This window comes from Onychomys torridus, chromosome 17 (genome assembly GCF_903995425.1).
Source record: "Onychomys torridus chromosome 17, mOncTor1.1, whole genome shotgun sequence".
Lineage (NCBI taxonomy): Eukaryota > Metazoa > Chordata > Mammalia > Rodentia > Cricetidae > Onychomys > Onychomys torridus.
In genome coordinates this window covers 181,074-197,729 of record NC_050459.1, presented here as the reverse complement: position 1 = coordinate 197,729, position 16,656 = coordinate 181,074, and the positions used below count along the sequence as shown (strand labels likewise).

The 16,656-nt window shown below is 44.3% G+C and overlaps 1 protein-coding gene across 2 annotated transcripts in view; it reads left to right on the top strand.

Annotated features, from left to right (window-relative positions):
- The window catches only part of Insr (insulin receptor), a 129,162-nt gene that overhangs the window by 104,205 nt on the left and 8,301 nt on the right, over positions 1-16,656 (top strand). Inside the window, exons 11-16 of one of the 2 annotated variants that reach the window (XM_036166430.1) lie at positions 7,413-7,687; positions 8,713-8,852; positions 10,969-11,128; positions 12,790-12,889; positions 13,178-13,245; positions 15,249-15,493. In XM_036166430.1, the coding sequence (XP_036022323.1) occupies positions 7,413-7,687; positions 8,713-8,852; positions 10,969-11,128; positions 12,790-12,889; positions 13,178-13,245; positions 15,249-15,493 (988 nt within the window). Of the gene's footprint in view, positions 1-7,412; positions 7,688-8,712; positions 8,853-10,968; positions 11,129-12,786; positions 12,890-13,177; positions 13,246-15,248; positions 15,494-16,656 lie in introns of both variants that reach the window. The other variant, XM_036166429.1, reaches the window with a different exon arrangement.

Below are 16,656 nucleotides of genomic sequence, written 5' to 3'. Positions count from 1 at the left end.
TGTATTTTAAGGTTGTACACCTGAACGACTCACGTGGGGACTCTCACCTATGACATTGTGTGGATCCAGGCCACTCTCTGTGGTGGGACTCATCCTGCACATTGTAGGGTGCTGACCAACATTCTTGGTCCCCAATCGCTCAATTCTTGTAGTACCACTTATCCCAAATATGACAGCCAGAAATACTTCCAGAAACTTCCAGATGTTCCCAAGAACATGAGTTTTGAATATGTCTGCTGCTGAGCTTTTTTGTACTTTTCTGTCTTGGTCTCCTTCCCTCAAATTCTTCATCAGCTTTCTCCCCTGCCCACCTGTCTCCTCAATTAGGTGGAATTTTCCATTTCCAGAGCACAGCAGAAGTCTAGAAAGTCTATGTTGGGATTGAACCAAGTCCTCATGTGTTTGTTCGATGTCTATTGGTACTTTCCATGAGTAGTTTTGTCTCCAGAACCATTATGTTAATTTTTTCTTTCTTTCTAGTATTTTCTGCCATAACTGGGTCCAAAATGCTGGGCTGGAGAGCTGGTTTAGTTAGCAAAGTGTTTACTGTGCTGCCATGAGGTTCTGAGTTCCATCCCTAGACCTCAGGTTAAAAGAGCCATGTGTCGCCGGGCAGTGGTGGTACATGCCTTTAATCCCAGCACTCGGAAGGTAGAGGCAGGCGGATCTCTGTGAGTTCGAGGCCCACCTGGGCTACAGAGTGAGTTCCAGGGAAGCTACACAGAGAAACTTTGTCTCGAAAAACCAAAAAAAAAAAAAAAAAAAAAAGCTGTGTGGTGGTGGCACTTGCTAGTAATCCCATAGCATAAGATCTCTGGAGCTTGATTGGCTAGCCATCTCAGTCAACTTTTCAAATTCCAGACCAGTGAGTCTGTCATAGAAAGTGGGCAGCACGAGAGGAATATCCTTTGGCCTGCGTACACACACACACACACACACACACACCAAAAACAAAAAAAAACAAAAAAAAACCTGTAAAGACTTAAATGGACCTGGACTTGGGGAAATGGCTGAGTTGCTTATGGTTAGGTGTAGTCATATTTGACATTCAGGTAATAGCAGTGGGTGAAGTCGTTTCCTCTCACTTTCTCTGGATTCCTGTACTTCAGGAAAAGTATAGTTCTTTCCCACTGTGGTGGGCAGGACTTGTATTAATCTTCTTTCTGTTACTGCGATGAAATACTTGAGACCGGACGCATTATGAAGAAAGAAAAGATTGGTTTAGCTCACAGTTTTGGATCTGGGCAGCTTTGGTGATATATCTAAGGGGATGGCATCAGCGTGGGAGGAGTATCGTATTATGAGACAGGAAGCGGTTAGACTAGGGAGGAGCCAGTAAGGAGCTTCCTAGTCCTCTTCCGTTACTCCTCTCCTGTTACTACCTCTTATTACCACTCCAAGGACCAAATCTCCAGTAGGTGAACCTTGGGGAACAGAGTCAAACCACACCCCAAACATACAGTGCTCTTTCTTGGAAGGAGTGCTGCCTAAGGGTGTCAGTGTCAAACAGTCCCTTGGTTGAAATTCTGTCTTCAAAGTGATGAATTTTGTTTTCACAGAAAAACCTCTTCAGGCAGTGGTGCCGAGGACACTAGGTATGACTCAGCCGTGGGACATGCACATGGCCCCTGTGGCTGTCCAGTCAGTGTTGGGGACACTAAGCCCAAAATCAGGGATTTCTGGGGCTTTTATTTATTTATTGCATGTGGTAAGCTGCAGCTCTTGAGACTGGATGCTTCACAAATTCTCCAATTAAATGCCTTCACTGGGAAATGAAATCTGGGCATGAATGTGGGGAAGATTTTTAACTAACACACTCTTATTAAAATATGCAATCAGAGATGCACTTCCCAGTGGGTCCTTTTCCCACCATGCATTTGCTCACTAAATATCTGTCTACAAGTAGCTGGTTGTGCACACAGACCCATGCCTGAGGCTTGGTGTTCCAGCCTCAGGTGGTAGGGTATTCCACTTTTCATGAAACTCAATCTCATTGTTCCTAATGAACGTTCCTCTGGGTCTTTAGACAATGCAATATGACCGAAGAAGGCGACTGGTCAGAGGAATACAGAGCTGCCGATTTCAGCAGGAGCCTGAGGGGCCATTTCCCTCAGGTCTTAGTGAGACCATTAAGGGGCAAATGCAGGCGGACAGGGAGAGGAGACATGGTTAGCTCTTGTTGGCAGGAAGCAAGACAGAAGAGACGGGGGGGGGGGGGGGGGGGGGGCTGCTTTGAAGGGTTTAATAAAACATGTATTTTATTTAACCCACCAAATCCGATCAGTGCTACCCATTTGTGAATAGGTGTGGGGCCTTTCTTTGATGTATGTGCAGCCTACCACTGGTCACACCCCCAAAGGAAAGTGACCTTCCTTCTCCAGCAGATAGTTCCTCAGATAGTGGTTCCCACTACCCCATGTTGGAATTTTTAACCTGCTTGATGGTGTGTAAGTAACCACAGCTGCTGTGGATCTGTGAGCACAATGGCCATGTCATGTCCAGAGGGCAGCATTCCCCACTGTTACACTCTTACAGGGTGGGGCTGATCGAATGTCCTGGCTAGTGCTGAGCACTCAGTCACTTGGAACAGGGAAGAGTCTCTGCATTAGCTAAAGTTCTTTGCAGTGAGAAGCTTCTCCGACCAAGGCTGAGATCAGCACAAATCAATGAAGCATCTAAACATAAACACGTAGAAGGCTGTTTGACAACATGATTATTCAGAAAAGCAGCATCACTAGGTTGTTTTTTTTTTTTTTTTTGTTGTTGTTGTTTTTTTTTTTGTTGTTGTTTTTTTGTTTTTTTTGCCTGTGATGGCTTTTACTAGCTGAGGGCAAGAATTCCTAGCATTGTCTATGTGTCTGGCTATCCATCTATTTATTTCCAGGCTAGATCTGACCTCTAGTGGCCAATTGGAATATAATCTGTTGTCAGCGAAGGTCTAGAATTTTGTGGCCCACACCCTAAGCTGGATTTCTGATTTTATCCCCAATTGATATTTGGGGCTAGATTACTCAACGGGGTGAGGAACATTCTGGGCATGGTTGGGTGCTGACTCTTCCCACTCCACAGTGGGAATATCTCAGCCTTCCAAAGTGGTGATGGAGGCATTCTCTAGTTGAGGTCAGTCACGGATTTAGTGTGAGATTGCTGGATAATGAAGTCATGTTTCTGAATGGAGTAGAGGGCTCAGTTGAGATATATATATCTATCTATTTATCATGGGTCATTCATTAACACAGTGGCTTTAAATTTAATATAATGTTTACGGATTTACTTATTTTTATTTTAATGTGAATGGATATTTTGCCCGCATGTATGTCTGCAACACAACCACCAGTAACTGCAGATCCAGGGGATCTGTTGCCTTCTTCTGGCCTCTGTGGGCACTGCACGCACATGCATGCCCTCCCCTTAAAATAATAAAAATAAATCTTTAAAAAGTTATGTTCAGACTGTACTGCGGTCAGTATGCAATTGCAGATACCTTTTTAGAAACCATTAATTATCTCTTAGGTTTATTTAAAATACTTGTTGAGCCAGGGTCTCAGGGCATTGGTAGATTCCTTGTGCAGCATGTGCCAGGCCTGAGTTAAACCCCTAGTACCTAACAGTTAAATAAAATGAAATAAAAAGAAAGGAAAAACAAGAGTTCAGTATCTGATGCTGCAAAAATTAATTAGCCAGATGGTGGTGGCGCACACCTTTAATCCCAGCACTCGAGAGGTAGAGGCAGGCGGATCTCTGAGTTCAAGGCCAACCTAGTCTACAGAGCGAGTTCTAGGACAGCCAGGGTTACACAGAGAAACCCTGTCATGAAAAACCAAAATAAATAAATACATAAAGGAATAGGTTCAGTCTCTTTCACTGCAGAAATGAGATGAAATGAAAAGCAGAGGAATGGCTGAGCCCACAGTGCTGAAAAAATAAAACAGTGAATGCAACAGAGTAAAGGCTCAGTACCCAGTGCCACAAAAGTCAAATTCAATTCCCAACACTACAGACCCAAACCAAACCCAAACCTTTTCCTTTTAGAAAATGCCAACATGCAGCTTTTAGGCTTGCTCACAGCAAAGTTGCTATAGATCTTCAATTTTAAAGGGTTGGAGAGATGGCTCAGTGTTTAAGAGTACTGACTGCAAATGAAAAATAGCCACCTACATAAAATAATAATCATAACAATAAACATTAAAAATAATAAAAAAATTTTAATGAAAGAAAATACATGCCCTGCCCATTGGCATGTCTGGTGAGCCCACACTGTCTTCAGGTATGCAGATGTGAATCCCCCAGTGTTAGTTGTGAGGCATGAGTGTCTGGTTATTTATGGTCAGGTTCATTTGTAACTGTACAGAAACTGTCTCAGTGCCACTGAAATGGATCTAACTGAGGCTTAGTAAGGAAGCTTTATTAAATGTTTTCCTTTTCACTTAAGAAGGCCATTGTACAAAATGAGGAATGAATAATATCCCTAGACTTGACTTTGTGGCTTCAGATCCAAGTGTCTTAAGTCAGATGTGAGATAGATGGATTGCTAGGAGTTTGAGGCTAGCCTGGGCTACATCTCCTCTTCTGTGGTTTTTCCCTGGGCCTTGATGGGGAGAGTATACATGTCCCAGTGAGGGCTGAGCACCCCACTATCTGGTTCCATATTTGTAATCTCTCAGGTTGAAAAATTTGGAAAAATACAAAATCCAACTTTTAACGCTCAGCTTGCTAATGTTATTCCAAAGTCCAGCGTCACTGGTGGTAGGTGAGGCTATGGGTCAATATCATGTCCAGTTTGCAGTAGTGTCAGACACACGAAGTTTCCAGAGCATCAGAGTCCTCTCAACCTGGCAATAGTTTTTTTGGGATCTACTTTGGGAACTAGTAAGACACACAATAATCAAAACTATAGTGAAAAAAAGGATAGGATTTTTTTTTTTCTTTTTGGATCAAATTTAAGGTCTCATGCAAGCTAAGCATATACTGTATCATTGGGGTATACCTAGGGGATACCCTTATTTGAAAAATGGAAAATAGTTAAGTGAAAGACAGATCCTGCATTAACTGATATTTTGGAGTCAATAAATTTTCGGCAAGGGCATATGCTAGGGCCAGAGAGATGGCTTTTCCCAGATGAGCCCCCCCCCCATAGGTTATTAAATTTTAAAGAGCATTTTGTATAAAGGAAGTGATCAGAAGTGAGTACAAAGAAGCATAGAAAAAATATTCACCACTGCATCACTAGTGATAATGTAGAGATTGGTGCTTGAAACACTAGTGTAACATTCTCATATACACCAACGCAGAAGCAGACAACAGAAAATGGAGCTTTAGAAGCTTTGGAACTGAGTAATCCTTGGCTTCTATCATGATTTTGCCTCTTGCTGTGTGACCTTGAACGGTCCAAGAAGAAATGCTACTCATATAAAAAATGGTCCTGCAGCCCCGAATACTTGATCATCCTGTGGGTGAGAACCACTCCATGAAGCAGTAAGGATGCTTGCTTCTGATCTGCAGAAACAATTCTCTTCAAAAGTTTCAGCTACTTAGAAAGGTTTGGAATTGAGAAGTGGAGAAATATGTGCATTAAGCAACTGGAATTAAGAAAGCCCCTTACAGCTTCTGATCAAGAAAAACAACAGCGTGTGTTAAGTTTCTTTATGGAATAAATCCAGTGCTGACAGTTTCTCAAAAAAAAAAAAAAAAAAAAAAAAGATGTGTGTTGATACATATACATGCACATTTATATAATCTATGTATGTGTCAATAATTGACATAGGTTTTTATATATATATATGTATATATACAACATGTGTGTATGTCAATAATAATTAGAGAAGAAAAGGTCTTGAGGGAGTGGGTGACATGGGAGGAGTTGATGGAAATGATGTAAATACAGTATTCATATGGAATTCTCAGAAAACTACATATATATGTGTTTACACACACACACACACACACACACACACACATTATATAAAGGAGCACACACCCCATTTGTAGTGGAGAAGAGAAAATCCTAATGTTAAGCAAAGACAAAAGCCAAACTAAAACAGAAATCTTGTTCTTCTTGACAATTTTTAAAAGAGTTTGTTTTTTATTTCTGTGTATTTGTGTGCGCATGTGTCATGTATGTGCAGGTGCCTGCCGAGGCCGGAGGCGGGGGTGGGACCCATGGAGCTGTTGTGAAAGGCCGCATCTCGGTTCTGGGAACTGGCTCGGGTCCTCTGGAAGTTCAGGATTTAACCACATGTTTTTGGTTGTTCACATTTAACAGGTGTAGTATGCAGCTGACAGGATCATCGTCACACTCCCACGGGTTATTGTAATTGTGCAGAGGGAGCAGGGAGTCATGGGCATTATGAAGAATTTACATTTTCCCCATATATTTCCTTTCTGCAGTTTTTAGTGTGTCATCTCTTAGCGTTTATTTTCGGTGTGTAGGGGGCATCTGTCCACTGGATGGTTATTTCTTTTCTTGCTCTAACCCCAGTGATAAAATTTTCTTACCAAGAATAGATGCTTTGTCTCTTAAGTTCCACAGTGTCCTCTATGTACAATGCATGTTTGACTGACAGTGTGGGGCCTGGGATCAGTTAGTGAAATGCTTGCCTTGCAAGCATGAGGAATTGAGGCTGGAGAGATGGCTCAGTAGTTAAAAGTGCTTGCTGCTCATGCAGAGGGCCTGAGTTCAGTTTTCAGCACCCACACCAAGTGCCTCATGCATGCCTGTAACTCCCGCTCTAGGGGATCTGACGACCTCTTCTGGACTCTGAGGGTATCTGCACTTACATGCATATACCCACACACATATACAAATACTTAAAAATAAAAACAGAATCCTCCCCACCCCCCAAAAAAAAAAGGCCCAGCTTGCTGAGTCACATTTCCCAGTGCTAGGGAAGCCAAGCTAGGTGGTTCCCTGGATCTTGGTGATCAGTTAACCTGACCTACTCAGTGAGTTCCAGGCCAGTGCAAGACACTGCTTTAAAGAAAAACAAAAGGTGAACAGCACTTGAGGAACAACGCTTGAGGTTGTCCTTTGGTCTCCTTGTGAAGCTGCACACATATGAACATATACATGCACATGCACACACAAACATCATACAAATAGCTACACTCTTACATTCTTTCCAAATCTTAGTAACTCTGCCCCTGATGGCCCATTCTTCAGAAAATTGGAAACCTTCAATCAAGCATGTTGAGGAGATTTGGGGGTGGTCCTGGAGCCAAGAACACTCAGAATGGGTGTGCCTTACAGTCAGTGTCTCTGACAAGGGCATCTATATGGAAATTAATCTGTTCCTCTGCACCTCTCCTCCACCCTAGTCTCTTTATTTTTGATTAATTAAGCATTGCTTTCTTCAGTATCATTTTATTTTAAGATGGTGATGTCATGACCCCACACACATGCTCTCTTCCTACAGGCCATCTCGAAAGCGAAGATCCCTTGAGGAGGTGGGGAATGTGACGGCCACCATGCCGACGCTTCCAGATTTTCCCAACATTTCGTCCACCATTGTGCCCACAAGTCAGGAGGAGCACAGGCCATTTGAGAAAGTGGTGAACAAGGAGTCACTTGTCATCTCTGGCCTGAGACACTTCACTGGCTACCGCATTGAGCTGCAGGCATGCAATCAAGACTCCCCAGATGAGAGGTGCAGCGTGGCTGCTTACGTCAGTGCACGGACCATGCCTGAAGGTGGGTTTGTTTCCTCAGGGCTTACACTTTGCGAGGTTGGTCACAGACAACCTCTCTCCCCACGACATAGTGTAGATGTGTTCTTAAAATTGTTCTCATTTATTGTTTTTGCTCTAAGATGGAGCTTTCTTTCCTTTGTTACCTAGGCTGGCATTGAACTCCTGGGCTTAAGGGATCCTCCTGCCCACTTGGGTGTATCCTGAGTAGCTGGGACTTGCCGTCATGCCTTAGTTTCTTTTCCTATTGTTGTGGTAAAAGTCCTCTGACAAATCAACTTAAGGGAGACAGGATTTATTTCAGCTCACAGTTCAAGGCACATTTCACTGTGGCTGGGAAGTCAGTGCAGAAGGAGCTGGAAGCAGCTGGTTCCATCACATCCAAGTCAGAAGATGAGAACAGCAAGTGTTTGATGGTGCTCAGCTCCTGTTCTCCATTTATACGGTCTAGATCCCGAGCAAGGAATGGTGCTGCCCAAAGTGGGTCTTCCCAACTCACTTAACACAGTCACCCACAGGCAAGCTCAGATTCCCATCTCTCACTTGATTCCAGATCCTGTCAGGTTGGGAACTAACACTAAATATCACACACCACATCCCAGTTTTTTCTGTGTGTGCGTTCATGTGTGTGTCTGTGTATGTTGAAGCCATAATCAACCGCAGGCATCTTTTTTTCAGGTGCCATCCACTCTGGTTTTTTGAGATAAGATCTTCCCTGGTCCTGGTACTTGATTAGGTCTGGCTAGCTGGCCAGTGAGTTCCAGGGATCTCTACCCCCTGTCTCTATCTTTCCAACACTGAGATTACCACTATGTTCCAATTCTTTTATGTGGGTTCTGGGGTTTGAACTTGGGTTTTATTGACTGCACTATCCATCTCACTCCATGAGTTTTATATTATTTTATGCTAAAGAAAATAAGACATGGGAAAAGTACATAGCCAGCTCCAATCAGGCATCTCAGCTGTTGGGTGGCAGGAATGGAATTTGATTCAGGAGTTAATATCTGAGCCTTTAATTGCTTCTCATAGCTAAGGCAGATGACATCGTTGGCCCTGTAACCCACGAAATCTTTGAGAACAATGTTGTACACTTAATGTGGCAAGAGCCAAAGGAGCCCAATGGTCTGATTGTGCTGTATGAAGTGAGTTATCGGCGATATGGCGATGAGGTAAGGATTCCAGGTCTTGGTGGATGGTGGTGCTTTTTCAGGGGAGAGGTGAATAGATAGGGACCAATGACAGACCAAAGTGAGGATGTGACTGAAGTCCAACTGGGTCAGCCAGTGACTTTCTATTGGGGGTTATTTACAGTGGTATGGCTGAGGGCTTACTTATAGGCATGGGGATGACTCAAAGCAGGTGCATCACTGAAAGCCCCCACTCCCACCCGCCCCGGCATATATGATAACTCATGAAAGCTGGAACCCTGGAGCTCTCTGCAGGACTTTGCAGGCAGCTTGCCCAGTCAGTCTCTTCTCTTCAGAAGTCCTGCCTGTATAACCTCAGGAAGGTGAGGCCTGTGAATCCCAGAGTTTCAGGGACTTCTTGAGACTTGTGAGTTGTTGACTTCCTGAGCCTTAAAGAGCCTCCCTTTAGAATTTTTTTGAGTCTTAAGGAACTTCCTTCCAGATTGGAATGTTTTGGTTTGTTGGAAGTTGCTGTACAATACTGGGCAGGAACTTTCTAAGTTTCACAAGTTACCCAACGCTTCCCAGATCAGATTCTGTGTTATTTAAACTTTGTTTAAAACTTTGATGCACATCTTCCCCAGGGAGATGGACAGAAATTCCAATTTAAAATCTTTTATCACTTAAGTTTTTTAAAAAATTAAATTTATTTATTGTTTATGAAGAAGTCTATGCCATAGCCCACTCTGGTTGAGGAGGTCAGAGGACAGGTTTTGAGAGCTTGCTCCTTCCATTATGTGGGTCCTGGGGATTGAACTCAGGTCTCTGGGCTTTGCTTCTCTTTACTTGCTGAACGATCTTGCTGACCCAGTCTTTGATCATATTTGTGTGTAGATTTTCAGGTGTTTCCTTCAAGCTGGTTGATGGGTTGCTTACATTTGTGTCCTTTATCACAGGATGAGGCTCATTCTGCTTTAGAGAGAGATCATCTTAGTCTGGGAATGCATCACCTAAAACTTTGTTATGAACCTCCTTGCCACACCAGACACTGGGGGGTTGATGTGAACATGCAAAGATAGTAAGAATCCAATAGAAACTCTCAAGTCTTATCTAAGCTACCTGAGGGCCCATATTGAGGTGACACTCAGCGATTACAGCTGCCTTTTCTGGAGCTGCCAGAGAGCCCAGGTCTGAACTGGAACTCGTGTGTGCAGCAAGCACTTTTCTAAGTGAGCCACCCTCTCTTATAAATCCTCACAAGAAAAGAGGACTTCTCTGAAGACCCTTTCCTCCTGGGACTATTGCTTTTTGGCACCCAAAGGTGGAACTTTAACAGTGACTCAGAACATACAGTCAGTACCCTATGGCCTGCAGGACAAATCTGCAGCCTGGTCTGTTTGCCTGCCTGCCTCCCTCCCTCCCTCTCTCCCTTTCTTTCTCTCAACTTATTTTATGAATATATACCATGTGTGTGTGTGTGTGTGTGTGTGTGTGTGTGTGTGTGTGTGTGTGTGTGTGAATGTTTGCCACCTGTGTGCAGACACCTGGATCTTCTGGACCTGGACTTTCAGGTAGTTGTAAGCCTCCCAACATGGGTATTGAAAACCAAACCTGGGCCTTGTGCAGGAGTAAAAAGTGCTCGAAACTGCTGAGCCATCTCTCCAGTCCCAGTTTCTTTACTTTTGATGAAATTTCCCTGCTCATTTTTCTGTGTGTGTGTGTGTGTGTGTGTGTGTGTGTGTGTGTGTGTGTGTGTTCTGCATCTCTCTCTCTCTCTCTCTCTCTCTCTCTCTCTCTCTCTCCACACACACACACACACACACACACACACACACACACACACACACACAATGTATGTATTAAATTGTATTGCTAGGCAAGCTCTCTGCCTCCTGAACCATAGCCCTATTATTGCTTTACAACTACATTGAGGGATTAGATAGAATTGGCCTCCAAATCACCTGTGAGTTGGAGACCAACCTGAGGTACATGAGACCCTGTCTTAAGAAAGCAAAGAACAACCCCACCCTGCCCACAAAAACTGAAAGAAACAAATGAACTCTCAGGGCCTCTGACAGGTCAGACTCCTGCTTTCCTTTTTACTCTCTGCTTCACCCGATGTGCAAAACTCAACTAACCTCCTTCTCTTTTCTTCCAGGAGCTTCACCTCTGTGTCTCCCGGAAGCATTTTGCCCTGGAGCGTGGCTGCAGGCTGCGAGGGCTCTCCCCAGGAAACTACAGTGTTCGAGTCCGGGCTACATCCCTGGCAGGCAATGGCTCCTGGACAGAGCCCACCTATTTTTATGTGACCGATTATTGTAAGTCTCCATAGCAACCTCAAGTGGTTGGATCTGTGCCCCGTGCTGTAGGAATGGTAGAACATATTAGAGAATGGCCCCGAGGGAAGGAAGCGACAGATGCTTTAACTTTGGGTCTTCCAGAAGCTGTAATGTGACCAGCCCCATTTGTTTGCCAGCCCTTTCTGCCAGCAATTCACATCCTCATCACTCACATAAACATCTGGGCATGCCCATGCACAAATTGTAACCCCAACTTGAGAAGATGGAGACAGGCAGATCCCTGGGGCTCACTGGCTAGCCAGTCTAGCCAACCAGTGAGATCTTTGTCCACTGAGACTCTGCCTCAAAAAATAAGGTGAAGAGCAAGGAGGGCTTGAAGGGTGAAAGGGAGTGGGAAATGATGTAATCATATTATAGTCTTGAAAGAAATGGAAGAAGAAATGACTCAGCGCAAGGGAGGCAGAGACAGAGTTCCAGGCCAGCCTGGTTTACAGAGTGAGTTTCAGGCTAGTGAGGGCTGCATACTAAGATCTTGTCTCTAAAAAACAAACAAAAGAAACAACAAACAAACCAAAAAAAAAAAAAAAAGATGGAACATGATAGAGGAAGACACTTAATATATTAATATAGACCTCCTGGCCTCCACAGGCAGATAGCACACACACACACACACACACACACACACACACACACACACACACAGATATTAATAATAAAGCATATAAAGTCATAATTCATCGGGGTGTATATGATTAAGATACATTATATACATATGTTAAATAATACATGAAAATTCTAAAAAATGAAAACTTACAGTTTCTGAACTTTTCAGAGAGCGCTTTGTCCTGATTCTCTTAAAGAGAGGAGGCAGGGACACAAGGCTTGTGACCAGACCACTTTCACTCCCTAGTGTCATTCGGCCACCAGTAGTTACAAGTCTATCCTGTGGGCCAGCAGTCAGCAAGTGCAGGGAAACAGTGTGCCGTAACCCACAGGGAAGCTCCAAGTGGGATTCCTCAGGACAGAACTGGTGACGACGGAGGTCACGATGAAGCAACAGCCCAGACTTGACATATGAGCTGGGAGAGGGCTCAGTCAAAGAAGTGCTTGCCTTGACCAGCAAGCCCCAGGGATCTGCCTGTCTCTGCCCCACTCCACCTCCCCCCCTTCCCCCGGATTTGAATGCAAATCTGTACCACCATGCCCAGGTTTTCCATGTGGGGCTCTAACTCAGGTCCTCATGTTTACAGTGCCAGCATTCTATTGACTGAGCCATCTCTCACTACTTTTTCCCTTCAACTTCATGTACTTTTTATAAAAAATAGACAAAAAACACTGAGTCTTCTTAGTGTTGCCACTAAGGTATAGGGTCATCTACTGAAATAGAGTACCTTCTTGTTGGCCATGTCCCTGAAGGAAATGCTTTCTCTCCTAGTAGCCATCTGTTGCCATGGCTCCCTAATGCTGTGAGTTCCTGTATGTAATAGCTCCGTCTTGCTTGGAAATAGCTTAGGATTTTGCTTTATAGCCCAGGGTGGTCTTGAACTTATGATCTTCCTGCCTCAGTCCCTACCTCGATACCAGGTGCTGAGAGAACAACAGCCAGTGTTTAATGGTGAAATTTTTGTTATCAATATGTTTTGATGCCAAACATGTACCTTCTCATTCTGTTGCAGTAGATGTCCCATCAAATATTGCCAAAATTATCATTGGGCCTCTCATCTTTGTCTTCCTCTTCAGTGTTGTGATTGGAAGTATTTATCTATTCCTGAGAAAGAGGTAAGCAAGGTGGTATGCTGGCAAATGGCTAACAACTGACTCCTAGATGCGTCCAGAGACGAACCTGCTCTAGGCAGTTCCTCACTTGAGGCTTCTTCTAGGTGACTCTAGGCTGTGCCAGGTAGTCAATGAAGGCTAACTGGACACTAATGAACATTTTTGTCTCTCACTTTCTCTAATTGGACGAAGTGTAGAACAGTGAATCCATTCATGATTTATAGTGTTTGCCTCTTTCTAGTGTCCAGAACGCCATGGGATGCTCAAGCTGTCTATCTTTTCCTCCTCTAGGCAGCCGGATGGGCCAATGGGACCATTGTATGCATCTTCAAACCCTGAGTACCTCAGTGCCAGTGATGGTGAGCATCACTTCCTTTTCTGTGGGAAGCCATAACCTTGCCCTTAGTTTCCTTTGCCACACTGTTAAGTCAACTCTGAGGGTTGGCAAGCATCGCAGGGAGGAGGCGATGCCATCCCCAAGAGGCTGAGAGAAGCCCCCTTGAGTGCTGAGCTTGACCATCTGCTCTTGCTGCAGAGACTCAGCTACTATGAGATGTTAGACCTGTTATCAGGACCTGCTTGGGTGGGTTGATATCACCCACTTGGGGTATTCAGGCTGGACCGTGAGACTAAAAACCTTGTGTCACAGCCACAGGAGTGTGTTAAAGTCAGGGTCAGAAACCTACCGTGAAATTTAGAAGCCATGACAGGATACTGAGGGAAGAGAAGTAGAGATAATAATGTTGGGAAAAGGCTCAGTGGGTAAATGGTGCTGCCCACACCTGAGGACCGAGGGTGACCCATAGTGTCGATGTAGAAATCTGGGCGCTGTGATGTGTACCTGTCATTCCTGCACTGGGGAAGCAGAGACATGAGGCTCAATAGCAAGTCAGCCTGGCTGAATCTGTAAGTCCCAGGTTCAGTGAGAGATCCTGCCTCACCAAGAAGATAGTGATCAAGGAAGACACCTGATGTCAGCCTCTGGCCTGCGTGTGCACAAGCACATATGTGTACTTGCACATAAATGCATGCACACGCACAAATGTAGGCACACCTGTGCACACAAACAGGAAAGAAGTAAAGATAGGATGGGGCAGGTAGGGGCCAGGTGGGTGGTAGCGAGACATTTGCTGGTGGTGGAACTGAGTGTGAACTGATGCCGATGGTGAGAACTTAGCATTGGCACCCACACCACCCCTTACTGCTCCTTAGCATTGGCACCCACACCACTTCTAACCACTCCTAAGGACAGTGGGTGGCCTCTAGAGAGAAGGCATGCCTGTTTCTTAAGAATTTCATAATATGGCACGTCTTCTTAAAAGTACCTCACATAGCACAATCAAAGTTTGAGTTTCAGGGCATGAAAGTATTGGGCTTGTAGGTTGTTGCCTTACATAGCCCCACTCTCTTGTGTGTTGGTTAGCAGTCTAGGTGGTTCCAAGGAGCAACCACAGCTACAGGTGGCTAAGTCTCTTCTATGTGGTCTCTTGCCTGGTGCCCTTCCCTAGCATGTTCTGTGGGTTTATGTCAGTAAAGGTGGGCTACAAGGTATCTTCTTGCTGAGTCTTATGGATGGAAGAGAATCTGAAGGGCATGAAGGAGTCAGGGGGTAGGGACAGAGGATCTACTACTTTCTAGGAAGGATTGCTAAGCATTGTAGACAATTTTCCCCTCAGTCTACTTTAACCACTCCCACCCCCCTTTCCTCCACCATTCTATTGGTACTTGGTCAGAAATCTTCAGTGGGAAGTGTCTAAGTTATTTCTAGTCATTACTGTGACAGAATACTTGACAAAGGCATCTTAAGGGAGGAAGGGTTTACTTTGGCTCACAGTTTGAGGGTGGAGTGCCTTATGGTGCATCCACTATCAGGAAGCAGAGAGTGGCACCCTTGTTATTAAGTCCAGAATTCCAGCCTGTGGGATGATCTGCCACTTTTAGGGTGGGTCTTTGTACTTCAATTAACTTTATCTAAAAGCTTCCTTCATAGACATTCCCCAGGGCTTGTCTCCTAGGTGACTCTAGATTCTATGGCATTCAGAGTATTAACTATCACAGGAAGAGACATCATCCAGTAGCGGGGATCTGGAGTCAGGACAGGAAAGATGGGGATACAGGACCATCTTAGTGCTTCTTAAGCAGGATCCTGGACTAGCTGTAGCTCATTCCCTTGCCTCTGCCATCACCTTGATGGTGGTAGAAGCTTGTCCTGTTCTGGTTTGTATACCCAGTGCCCAGCAGAAGTCTTAAGTCACAGAATGAGTGAATATTTGTATGTAGCTCAAGAAAAAGTTGTGGTGGGAGGTGTCTGGGGGCCCTTAAGAGGTTGGCCAAGAATGCTGTGTAGATAAGTGAAAAGTAGTATTTCCTTCTTCTGTGTACGTGCCGGATGAGTGGGAAGTGCCTCGAGAGAAGATCACCCTCCTGCGAGAGCTGGGGCAAGGATCCTTTGGTATGGTGTATGAGGGCAATGCCAAAGATATCATCAAGGGCGAGGCAGAGACCCGTGTTGCAGTGAAGACTGTCAATGAGTCAGCCAGTCTCCGAGAACGGATCGAGTTCCTCAACGAGGCATCAGTCATGAAGGGATTCACCTGCCATCATGTGGTGAGTCTGGCTGGACAGAGGCTTCCTTTCATGCTCCATGATAACTGCCTTCATTCCCTAGAGCTACCCAAGAACCCGGGTATAGACTGATGTCCACCCTCCACCATGTTAAGCCTCCCATCCTAAAGAGTGGGGAAGTGACATCTCCCTTCTCCACCTCATCTCTTCCCAGCTTACCTAGAATAAAACTCTGTAACTGTTGTGTCACTTTCTAGAATCTTCCTTTGCTTTTCAGACTTTCCTGTTGATTTTTGTATTATTATATTTCTTTCCTCTTTTTGGCTTCCCTGTAATCCTTAACCACATGAAGGCCACCCCTTTGTACCTGCTCCCATTCTTTCTTCTCCCCAAAGCCAAAACAAACCTTCCCTGCCATTCTGTTCCCAGAGTGGGCTCTTTATTTCTTGTTGAGCCTTATAGGGTTTTTTTTTTGTTGTTTTTGTTTTTATCCTTATCAGGCATATTTAGGGGCCCCTTTTGTGTGACTTCTACTGCAGAGAGGTGAACAAAATTTACTCACCTCTGATAGGATATTTATGACAAACCAAAGAAAAGATTCCATTAGAACTCTACTTGGTGAACCAATGAGTTTATTACAACTTGCAAGAGTATGGGTTTACTTATAGGAAAATGGATAATGAGCATAGGTAGCTATATCTCCAAAAAACCCACCCTAGCATGAGTGATAACTCATGAAAACTGGAATCTCAGAGCTCTCTGCACAACTTGCAGACAGCTAGAGAGATTGAGAATCTATTCTTCCTAGAGCTTTTACTGGTTATTATAACCTTGGAAAGGAGTGGTGGTGGTCTTATTGAACCTTGTAAATTTTAGGAACTTTCTTAGATTTGTGAATTGTTTATTTCCTGAGTCTTGTAAGTTTTGTTCACTTCCTCAGTCTTAAGGAGCTTCCCTCCAGAATGGAGTGTTTCAATTCAGAAAATATTGCTATGTATTAGCTCCTAAATGTCCTGCTCTTGCTGATGTAGGAGCAGGTTCCTGACCTCCCTCTTAGATATTCTATTACAGGGAAGACATTTCCCAAACTAGATGAATGAGTGGCATATTAGGGGGAAGATGCTAGGAGAAATTGAAAAAGAGAGAGGAAGAGGATTGTGTAATATATTTGAGGAAAGTCTTAAAGGATATGAGACCAAACCATG